The following is a 12110-nucleotide window of genomic DNA, read 5'->3' as shown; positions in this document are numbered from 1 at the left end:
CCCAGTCAGTCAGACAGACAGCCGTCTGTCTGCCCTGGAGCTCTCTACACCAATTATATGCTCTGTCTGTCTCTGCTACGCTGTCTGTCTCAGTCATATCAGGGGTTTTTCAGGCCAAGGACCCCTTAGCTGAGAGAGAGATGAAGCAGGGACCCCTTTAGCTGAGAGAGAGATGAAGCAGGGACCCTTTAGCTGAGAGAGAGATGAAGCAGGGACCCTCCACTACATATTGTATAACATTGTGTTGCAGATTCAACTTTTTCATAGATTTCATAGAACAGTGGTTCTCAAACTTTTTCATGTCAAGGACCCCCAAATTGACACTTATTAGCCCGCGTACCCCCATTTCAAAAGATAAGCCAGGGACCCCCATAAGAGAAGGTTTTTACGGCTCTAGCGGTAAAAAAAAAAAATCAAAGACCCCCCAGTTTGACATGCATTAGGCTACGGACACCTTTAATGGCATTTCTATCCCTGGAACCCCAATTTATATTGTAAAATGTTAATTTAACTCTGAGAGTGTACAAATGGAACCAAATGGACCCGTTAGGGTCCATTTGGTTCCATTTGTACACTCTCAGAGTTACAGACACATAAGGGTCCATTTGGTTCCATTTGTACACTCTCAGAGTTACAGACACATAAGGGTCCATTTGGTTCCATTTGTACACTCAGAGTTACAGACACATAAGGGTCCATTTGGTTCCATTTGTACACTCAGAGTTACAGACACATAAGGGTCCATTTGGTTCCATTTGTACACTCTCAGAGTTACAGACCCATAAGGGTCCATTTGGTTCCATTTGTACACTCTCAGAGTTACAGACCCATAAGGGTCCATTTGGTTCTTATCCATCATTTAGCTGGGGACCCCCTGGAACCCCCTCAAGTACCCCTGGGGGTCCCCGGACCCCACTTTGAGAATCAATGTCATAGATAGCTTCATAGACTTGTTTGACAGACACTGTCATCAAATTGTTGTTTTTTGGTTCTTTGACTCATCTTTTAGGGAGGGGGCTGTGTTACACTGGATCCAGTGTAGGGAGGGGCCTGTGTGGAGGGAATGAGCTGTGATTAGTGTTTAGGAAAGCGTGGCTGATTGAAAGGTATTTTTGTGATATGTGTGTGTATGTGTGTATTTCATGTATTGAATGTGTATTGTGTGTGTATCTCTCCAGGCTCTTCAGGGTGTGTGTGTGTGTGTGTGTGTATTAAATGTGTGTGTATCTCTCCAGGCTCTTCAGGGTGTGTGTGTGTGTGTATGTGTGTATTAAATGTGTGTGTATTCCTCCAGGCTCTTCAGGGTGGGCTCCAGGTGGTTGTGACTCCTCGTGGCACGGCCCCCCCTCGGCCCCTAGCAACGGTAACCGGGGGCGTCGCCACAGCACGGCGTCGGACAGCGGCGACACGGGCTTCGGCACTTCCTGCTCCGACAGCGTCGAAGGTACGTCCTCCCTCCTGATTGGTTCCCTAGTCTCTGTGTTGCTAAAGACCTCCCTTCTGATTGGTTCCCTGTCTCTGTGTTGTTGTTGTTGTGCGAGCGCCTCGAGTGGCTCAGTGGTACAGTGAATAAGACGGAGTGTGTTCATCAGCTCTCTGGTGCTCACATGGTTCATGGCCGTGAGGTGGAAAACAAAGGTTGGTGGTTCGAATCAGAGGCTCTCAGACAAAGAGAGGTTGGTGGTTCGAGTCCAGAGAGGCTTTCAGACAAAGCCCTGAATGTCAAGCGGATGCTGGTTGGCCAAGTGACCGTGGGCGACACAACGGAACCACGCGACTGTGATCCCATCCAGCCAAGATTCCCTCTCTCTCTCTCTGACACAAAAGATTCCTTCTCTGTCACGTGTGTTAGTGGTGAAAGGGAAGAGACGCTGACGTTTAAAACATCACTGTGTAAACATCATGGACACAAGACATGTTAAAGTGACACAGATGCGTTCCCGGTCTTAAAGGAGAATTTTGGACTAAGGTTTTCTTACCTTTTCTATGACGTTATGATATCTTAGGATGAATGGTACAGTAGAAAGATTTCATAACTCCATCCCTGGTCCGCCACAGCTTAAAACGTGCGTGGATAGGCCTTGCGCTAGATCGTGTATTTTAATCGCTTTTTCTCTCTTTTTTTTTGGTGAGATCTGACGTTCATAGTGACAGAACACTATGCAAACAAAAATAAAATAATAATAATCGAAATCTCGAGATCTCGATCTCGTCTAGCTAGACTTCTGTTTTTCTTTTTATTACAGGGTTCTGTCACTATGAACGTCAGATCTCACCAAAAAAAAACGACTAAAATACGCGATCTAGTGCAAGGCCTATTGGCGTATATTTTTAACTCAAATCTTTGCTTCTGGGGGGGTCCCTGGAACAAAATATTTTGATGGGGGTCCGCGGCCAAATACATATAATTTCAATGGGTTAAACCCCCCCACTACCTACTAGTTACACCAATACCCTCTGTCTGTCTGTCTGTCTGTCTGTCTGTCTGTCTGTCCCTCAGAGCTCATAGTGTCAGTCAGTGAATTCCCATGAGGTTGTAATTACATGGTAGTGTGTGAGTGAGGAGGAAGCAACTCGTTAAGGCCCCCCAGGACAGGATACCCCCCCCTCACCTCCCCCCCTCCCAGGATGTGTCTGTCCAACCAGAGACTGACACATCATCACCCCTAGAGGGTGTTTTAGCCAGACAGAGCACAAATCTCACACAGACGTCCCCCAGCCAATAACGGCCCTTTTCTCACCGGGATCGCGGTATCTTGGCCACGCCCCCCTTAGCCTCTGAGCCTATCACCACGCACGCAGAACTCTGCATCACACGGCGAGACGCTGTGTCGAACGTTTTTTGAAGTCTCTGATTCAGCCTCAGTCTCAGCGCTGTTGGAGAGATAGGCAGTGCCAGCGCCTGGGCAGTGATATCCGCATGGAAGGTGACGCAGTGGTCCTTGGGGGAGTACCGGGGGGTCCCCAGCAAAATTAGTTATTTAACATAGCATCAGAATCATTTTAACCACTTCGTTTTGGCTATTCAAAAATAGCAGATCTACAAGCTCATAGCGCGGCACCGAGTGCCGCGCTATGAGCTTGTAGATCTGCTATTTTTGAAAAATCTTGAAAATCTTGTGCAAATCTTTGAATATATTTACAATGCATTTTAACTAAAATCTTTGCTTCTGGGGGGTCCCTGGCACACAAAACATTTTCAGATGGTGGTCCGCGGCCAAATGTATATCAATTTTAGGGGTCCTTGGCATGAAAAAGGTTGAAAACCACTGGCATAGAGGGTGTGGCCAGACGGGGCACACAGATCTCCACCTACTGTAGTCCGTCTTGAGAAATGTTCATTCAATCCATGACATTGAATTCAATGTCCATGCATTACATTCACTGAATGTTCAATGAACAGTGAAGAAAGAAACCATATAATCTATGAATATAGTTCCCAGTCAGTCTGAACACATTCACAGGACATTAACATGATGTCACCATCACACTTATCACTATCTAGAGACGAGGATCTCTGAGAGGCTGGTTGTGTGAGTCTAGGCTGGTCAACAATACACCATATGATTTAATTTAATTCTTCACAGTGTAATAATGGAAACGAGGTCTTGATAATCTTATTCTGGCTCTTTGACTTCTGTGACCCTCTCTCTCTCTCTCTCTCTCTCTCTCTCTCTCTCTCTCTCTCTCCCCCCCCCTCTCTAAGCAGTCCCAGCTGTGTTCTGATGTTAGTACCACTTTGCTCCGGGACGCACTGCTCTGTAACAAAGACCTCTATGCATGAGGGTCAGCACGCGCACACACACACACACACACGCACACGCACACGCACACGCACACGCTCACACACTCACACTGACACTGACACTGACACTGACACTCACACACGCGCACATGCACAGACACATGCGTAGACACACACACACACACACACACACACACACACACACACACACACACACACACACACACACACACACACACACACACACACACACACACAGACAGACTGGTGTGACGTGCGTGTGTGCGTTTGTCTGCTCAAGATGTGTGTGTGTGTGTGTGTGTGTGTGTGTGTGTGTGTGTGTGTGTGTGTGAGTGAGCCCCCCATGGAACAACGTTGGTTCTGTGGGAGTTGGAATGACTTGGGTAGTGGGTGGAAGCAAGCAGACAGACAGACAGACAGACAGACAGACAGACAGACAGACAGACGCTGTGTCGAGGACATGTGGTGCTGAATGCTGATAGGTCCAGTGGTGGTCTGTGAGGTCATCACCAGACTGACCAACCAGCAGGCAGTGAAAACATCATGTAAAGTAACAGTTATGAACGACTTGAATGTTCATTCAGTTATTATGAACCCATGAATGAGACTCATTGACTGCCACACATAAAACATTTTACTGCTATGCCAGTCAGTGCAGAGTCCAGTGCAACGGGCGGGGTACCCACGGAGCCGGATACCCAATGGGTACCCCGCGTTTGACGGGTGAAAACGGGTGTAAAATATACTTTTATAAGTTCACGGGTATATGGGGACGGGCGGTACTGAACTAAACACGGGCGCCGGGCGGGTATCATTTTATTGTGAAAATCAAAGAGCACGGTTACCGCCCAAACAACGTCACTTGTGTAACTTCACACATAACAGCACAACGACATGGAGCACCGGTCAGTTATCTTAACTACATTGAACATCCTGTTAACCCATTGAGACCTGAAGCCGATTCTACATGTCTCCTAAATCTCAACAGTTTTCTGAAAAACGTATGTTTCTATATCAGTGGTGCTCAATCTTTTTCATGTCAAGGACCCCCAGAATTATATGTATTTGACCGCGGACCCCCATCAAAATATGTTGTTCCAGGGACCCCCCCAGAAGCAAAGATTTTAGCTAAAAATGTTCGCTTTAAAAATATATATATTCAAAGATTTGCACACATTTTCACGATTTTTCAAAAATAGCAGATCTACAAGCTCATAGCGCGGCACTCGGTGCCGCGCTATGAGCTTGTAGATCTGCTATTTTTGAATAGCCCAAAGTGTAAAATAATGCTTTTTAGCGCAAATCTAAAAATGACACAGTTCCAGGTCTTAATGGGTTAACACATCCACCGCCAAGGGCTAATCTCAGAATGTACTCACCAGTGCCAAGGTTTTATTGTTGTTTTTTGTTTTTTTCACGTCACCATAGACCCCGTTAAAATCCTTTAGAATGCGCGATGGACTGTTTGTAAACAACGTGCACATGTCCCTGTGTCTACTAGTGCAGACCACGTGTCAAACGGAGCCGCCATGTTTGAGTTCTGACCGTTTATGTTAACATGGGAAATGCGAGGAGAAAAAACTACAAGGGCTAAACAGGGGTTTTAGTGTGCGCCTTAGAATGGAGGCCGACATCAGATGGACATAACTCTGTGAATTATGCTCTGATCAGTGTAATATATACTACTGTACGTTTAAAGGCCTTCAGATATAGTTATCAGACTTTGACCTGGTGCCTGGAGGGTCAATGTCCTGGTGCCTGGAGGAACAGATCTATTCTGACTTTTAGAAAGAGGATTCTTACAGCCGTGTGGTCTGAATGACAGAACCTCACTCACTGAGAGAGAGAGAGAGAGAGAGAGAGAGAGAGAGAGAGAGAGAGAGAGAGAGAGAGAGAGAGAGAGAGAGAGAGAGAGAGAGAGAGAGAGAGAGAGAGAGAGAGAGAGAGAGAGAGAGAGAGAGAGAGAGAGAGAGAGAGAGAGAGAGAGAGAGAGAGAGAGAGAGAGAGAGAGAGAGAGAGAGAGAGAGAGAGAGAGAGAAGTAGGGCATCATCATCTCTGTGTCCTCTATGTGTGGGAGGATAAGAGAGGAGGATGAGAAGAGGGAGAGAGAGGAGGATGAGAAGAGGGAGAGAGAGGAGGATGAGAAGAGGGAGAGAGAGGAGGATGAGAAGAGGGAGAGAGAGGAGGATGAGAAGAGAGGAGTGTATGAATCAGTGTTAACATGGTTCATGTTGCTCTGCAGTTTAACCGTTTAAATCCATTCCTTCATGAAGCTCACTGCTGCCTACGTACTGTGTGCGCGTGTGTGTGTGTGTGCGCGTGCGTGCGTGCGCGCACGCATGTTAACTCCAGTACAGCAGTCTAGTGTGTGTGTGTGTACACACACACACACACACACACACACACACACACACACACACACACACACACACACACACACGCATAGCCTTGTTTCCATGTGTGTGTGTGTCTGTATGTGACACATAGCCTAATTGTGTGTGTGTGTGTGTGTGTGTGTGTGTGTGTGTGTGTGTGGGTGACCTATATTTATGTCTACTGTTATATATGCCTGGAATCCTTTTATAATGTGTGGTATGTATTCACTCACACTGGGTCACACCCACACACACACACACGTACGCGCGCACACACACACACACACACACACACACACACACACACACACACACACACACACACACACACACACACACACACACACACACACACACACACACACACACACACACACACACACACACACACACACACACACACACACAGTAAATACAATAAATACATGGATAAATACATATAGTCTTTCTTTTGTAGCATTCATAGAGGTATAATATAACTACAGGGTGGATTGCCCCGCTATGCCCCGCTATTCATTTCAATGAATGTGCTCAGTGGCGTTTTGAAGCACCCGGAAGCCTGCCGGAAGTAGAATTATTGAGACGTTTTTGAGACGTTTAGAGCAGCCATAGAGTTATGAGCATGAGCACTAGTGTCCTGTTTGTGTGTGTTGAGCTATGAACGCGAGATATTTATTAAATACACTGGAGATGCATATTTATATGTAAATGCATATGTATTTATGTATGTATAATAAGTTTACATATTTGTATTATATTATATATATATTTATTGTCTCCGCCAGGCCGTAAGGCATGGCGAGAGAGTATGTTTTACCCTCCGTCCGTGTGTCCGTCCGTGTGTCCGTCCGTGTGTCCGTGTGTCCGTCCGTGTGTTACCACCAAATCTCCGGCACCGTTGGCCCGGTCGCTGCGAAACTGTGCACACACACTCCCTGGATGCCAATTCAGAACCTCTGCCTCAAATTTTTCACATGGGCCTGTTATAGCGCCACCAGGAGGCCGATTTGTGCAAAACCCATTTTTCACATTATTCCTACAGTTTTTAACCAAACGTCATGCAAATCGGTACACAGTATCTCTATAGTCATGTGATCAACCCTGATCTGTCCGATTTCCCATATTCCATCCTTATTGGTTAAGGTTGCCATCCAAAGTTTGCAGGATTGGTCCGTTTTGAACAAACTGCCTCAAACCATGAACGCAGCGTGCGATTTCCGTGAAATTTCACACGCACATTCCCACTAGGCCGAGGAAGAAATGCCACCCTTTTCACATTGGCCTGTTATAGCGCCACCAGCAGGTCTCATTTAGCAAAACACATTTTTGGAACAAAATGCTTCAAATCATGAATGCAGTGTCTGATTGCCGTGAACGACCTAAGAATAAATGGCACCCTTTTCACATTGGCCTATTATAGCGCCACCAGGAGGCCACAATAACGTATCTGACCTGGCGGAGACCTGTGCTCCGAGGAGCACTTTATCTAGTTTTTAGTATGTTTTGCTCGTGCATGTATTTCTCCCCGCCTGCAGTTCCAGCTTTAGCCACTGGGTTAGCGGCTTCAATGTTTCTCAGCAACTCTGGGGGCCTGGTAGCATCACCATGCAGTCAGGAACAGGAAGTGATGTCATATTAGTGGCTGGTGGTTAATGGTTGACCACTTCCTGTCTCCTGTTTGTTTGTGAGGAGATAACTGATCTGTGTGTGTGTGTGTGTGTGTGTGTGTGTGTGTGTGTGTGTGTGTGTGTGTGTGTGTGTGTGTGTGTGTGTGTGTGTGTGTGTGTGTGTGTGTGTGTGTGTGTGTGTGTGTGTGTGTGTGTGTGTGTGTGTGTGTGTGTGTCAGATGAGAGGGGGTGGGGGGGGGGGGGGGGGGGTAGGAGAGTCTAAATGACATCCGGATGAGGGGGGAGGGAGGGGGGGGGTGTTGCTTATGTGAATGATTCTCTTTACTCCTGAGAGTTGAGGAGACAGTTTCTGCTTCCGGGTCTGCTGGCGGAGACTTGTGCTCCGAGGAGCACATTTTCTAATTTTGTTTTTTCCCACTCAGAACCAGGAGATAACATGCATACAAATAGCACCCCGTGCCAAACAGGACAATGTGGTATTGCAGGTGAAAGTGCTTTATAAGCCAGAGAGAAGTTAGATGGAATGAGTATATCTGAGGCTTGATTTAGGCTCAAACCTTTTGAAAAACGTTTGAGGGACATAAACAATATGCTATTAAATATATATATTTTAAATCCATGGTGTAGATCCTTTAATGTTTTGACCGGGCAGGTAAATATGAGTATCTGTCTTTTGAGAAGGAACTAAATCCAGGGAGCATCAGGGTCAGTTGAAGCTGAACCCACAGGGTAAAGGGCTGGTACCAGCTTGTATCAGAATAGAGTTTGTCTATTATAAAATGATGATTTCCTGTCTATTCACCTGTTTCCTAGGCTGTGTGTTTTCCACTTTCTGTCCATTTTATTGGATATCATTGGTCATCTGACCAGTTTCAATGGATTTCATTGGATCAAAACACACAGCCTAGGAAACAGGTGAATAGGAATGTGTTGAGATGTGGGGGCAAGGGGCGTTGTGTGTAGCACTGAGCAGGAGTCACTGGTTTCTCTTTAAGGAGAAAGAGGAACAAGGAGGGGGAAAAAAGTTATACATTACATGAATGTGGTTTTAATGTAGTGGGTGTCTAAAGCATGTATTTTACTGTGTTTTCTATTGAATGAGTAGAGGACCGTTTCAGACTTCTGTTTGAGTGTAAAAGAAGGTTAAGAAAGGCTTGGTTAAAGGTCTCTCCATCTCTGTCTCTCTCTCCATCTCTGTCTCTCTCTCCATCTCTCCATCTCTGTCTCTCTCTCCATCTCTCCATCTCTGTCTCTCTCTCTCCGTCTCTCTCCATGGTTCTCTCATTCTTCTAGTCCTCCTCTGTTCCTCCTATAAGAGGAGGTGACACAGTTTCCTTGAACCACAGGGGAAGCCCTGTGTGTGTGTGTGTGTGTGTGTGTGTGTGTGTGTGTGTGTGTGTGTGTGTGTGTGTGTGTGTGTGTGTGTGTGTGTGTGTGTGTGTGTGTGTGTGTGTGTGTGTGTGTGTGTGTGTGTGTGTGTGTGTGTGTGTGTGTGTGTGTGTGTGTGTGTGTGTGTGACCCAGAACAGCAGTAGGAAGTACCTGGGGTTTTTCAAACAGGCCATCCAGCCCAGAGGAACTATTCTAATTAGTGCCTCTTCTTTTTAGACACTTTTATACCTGCTTTATAGAGACCTGGGACAGAGAGGACATGATGTCACGTGTCACATGATGATGTCACATGATGATGTCACATGATGATGTCACATGTCACTCGTGTGAGACGTGAGCCCTGTTATCACACTGCATTGTAGTAACACGCCCCCTTCTGTGTGACAGTACTCTGTGGTGGAATAATGGGGCAGTGGTGTAAAGTAACTAAGTACATTTACTTAAGTACTGTACTTAAGTACAATTGTGAGATATTTGTACTTTACTTGAGTCTCCACTACAATTATTTGAAAACTTTAGTTACTAGTTACTTTTCAGATATAAATTATTATCTTATAAAACATACATTAACCACCTATTTTATACCTATTTGAAAATAGCCGATCTACAAGCTCACAACGCGTCGCATCGCGACACGTTGTGAGCTTGTAGATCTGCTATTTTCAAACATTTAGTACTTTTACGTTTTGGTACAGTAAATACATTTTGATGCCAATACTTTTGTACTTTTACTCAAGTCAATTTTGAATTCGGGACTTTTACTTGTAACAGAGTTATTTCTACATTGCAGTATTGATACTTTTACTTAAGTAAAACATTTGAGTACTTTTTCCACCACTGTGGGGGGGGGTTTAATTTACGATTTTGTGCCATATTTTGTGTACATAACGTTCAGCACGGAAACTCGCTCACTGTAGCTCGCTCGGTGGTGGCTCAAGTCCGCTTGAGACGGTGCGCCTCCGTCGCCGTCCAAAACTATACTTTATCGGCGAAAAAAGGTAGTTGGCCGTTGTTGGAAAAAGTAACGTTGTGAGCGGGAGTCAATCCCAGGAGGTGTGTGTTGGGATTCTATAGTGTTGTTCCAGGGACCCCCAGAAGCACAGATCGGAGTTAAAAATGTTCGGTGCCGCCCTATGAGCTTGTAGATCTGCTTATTTTTGAATAGCCAAAGGAATCTAAAATTACAGATGCGCTGTCGGGCATAAACCATCTTATCACCATATTTAACCCATTGAGACCTGGAACTGTGTCATTTTTAGATTTGAGCTAAAAAGCATTATTTTACACTTTGGGCTATTCAAAAATATCAGATCTACAAGCTCATAGCGCGGCACCGAGTGCCGCGCTATGAGCTTGTAGATCTGATATTTTTGAAAATTTGTGAAAATGTGTGCAAATCTTTGAATATATATATCTTTAAAGCGAACATTTTTAACTCAAATCTGTGCTTCTGGGGGGTCCCTGGAACAACATATTTTGATGGGGGTCTGCGGCCAAATACATATAATTTTGGGGGTCCTTGACATGAAAAAGATTGAGCACCACTGATATAGAAACATACGTTTTTCAGAATAATGTTGAGATTTAGGAGACATGTAGAATCGGCTTCAGGTCTCAATGGGTTCAACTTTTCGTGCAAAATCGGAGTTGAAAATCCAGCATAATTGCACAGACCCACAGCCTCTGACTCAGCAATATAGACATGTGTTGTTCTCTGTGTGTAATACCACACACACACACGCACACGCACACGCACACGCACACGCACACACACACACACACGCTCGCGCGCGGTCACCTCCACATCCTGCAGTGCCAGCAGGTCAGCAGCTCTGAGAGAGAGAGAGAGAGAGACCTACAGAGCAATACCTTTTTTAAAGGAGTAGTTCACCCAAAAAAATGACTTATTTTCTATCAATTCCACACCCCATGAAGCCTTGAATTTCATGGAGATTTCATGGAGAAAACATGATTTATTTTTTAAAGGACGTATATAGTGCGTCTTCTTTGGCGGGCAATGCGATAATTATGTCTCTGTCTCTGTTGTGGAAATAATGACAGGGTTCTGAAGAGTTTCTCCTCCCTTTGTGTCCTCTTGATCTCCTCCCTGCTCCTCCTAAAACCTCCCTGCTCCTCCTAAAACCTCCCTGCTCCTCCTAAAACCTCCCTGCTCCTCCTAAACCCTCCCTGCTCCTCCTAAAACCTCCCTGCTCCTCCTAAAACCTCCCTGCTCCTCCTAAACCCTCCCTGCTCCTCCTAAACCCTCCCTGCTCCTCCCTGAGCAGATTAACAAGCCAATAAATGTGTTTTAAAGTTCTGGAGACAGAGGGAGGAGACATGATGAGATCATCTTCTGCCTCTGGGGACAAACATCACGTTGGTGGTCCCCTGCTCCTGCTGTTTAGGGTGTGGAGGGGGGGGGGGTGTTGGGGGGGTTTTGGGGTATCCTGACCATCTAAGTAGACACTTTAACCCCTTACAACCGCAAACTGCCTTTCTACCCCAAATGTCGCTAGCCTGGCCTAGGCTTCTTTCCCTCTACATTAGAAGAGTTGTCACCCAATCTCAGCTCCCCCCCCCCCCCTCACCCAACTGTTCAAAAATAAAAGCATGTGTGTGTGTGTGTGTGTGTGTGTGTGTGTGTGTGTGTGTGTGTGTGTGTGTGTGTGTGTGTGTGTGTGTGTTTTGGGGGTGGGGTGGTACAGGGGACCCCACCCAAGCACCCACCATCCTGGTCTGATCTCATTAGAGGATTGAAGGGGGGGTGGGGGGGGGGGGGGGGCTGTCAATTACATTTTCAAGGGAATTGAAGGTTGTGTGTGTGTGTGTGTGTGTGTGTGTGTGTGTGTGTGTGTCTGTGTGTGTGTGTGTGTGTGTGTGTGTGTGTGTGTGTGTGTGTGTTTTCGCTAACCTTGACAACCCCTCATTACTGGGGGTGGAGACGAGAGC

The 12110-nt window shown here is 45.9% G+C and overlaps 1 protein-coding gene across 2 annotated transcripts in view; it reads left to right on the top strand.

The window, feature by feature from the left end:
- Positions 1-12110, top strand: part of cep85l (centrosomal protein 85L) — a 93512-nt gene that overhangs the window by 25153 nt on the left and 56249 nt on the right. For both annotated transcript variants that reach the window (XM_084082634.1, XM_084082633.1), the window contains exon 2: positions 1295-1444. In XM_084082634.1, the coding sequence (XP_083938760.1) occupies positions 1295-1444 (150 nt within the window). The remainder of the gene's footprint in view (positions 1-1294; positions 1445-12110) is intronic.

This window comes from Gymnoscopelus microlampas, assembly GCF_963454915.1.
Source record: "Gymnoscopelus microlampas genome assembly, chromosome: 16".
Lineage (NCBI taxonomy): Eukaryota > Metazoa > Chordata > Actinopteri > Myctophiformes > Myctophidae > Gymnoscopelus > Gymnoscopelus microlampas.
Note: the sequence above shows the minus strand (reverse complement) of the source record. Positions and strands in the feature narration are given on the sequence as shown.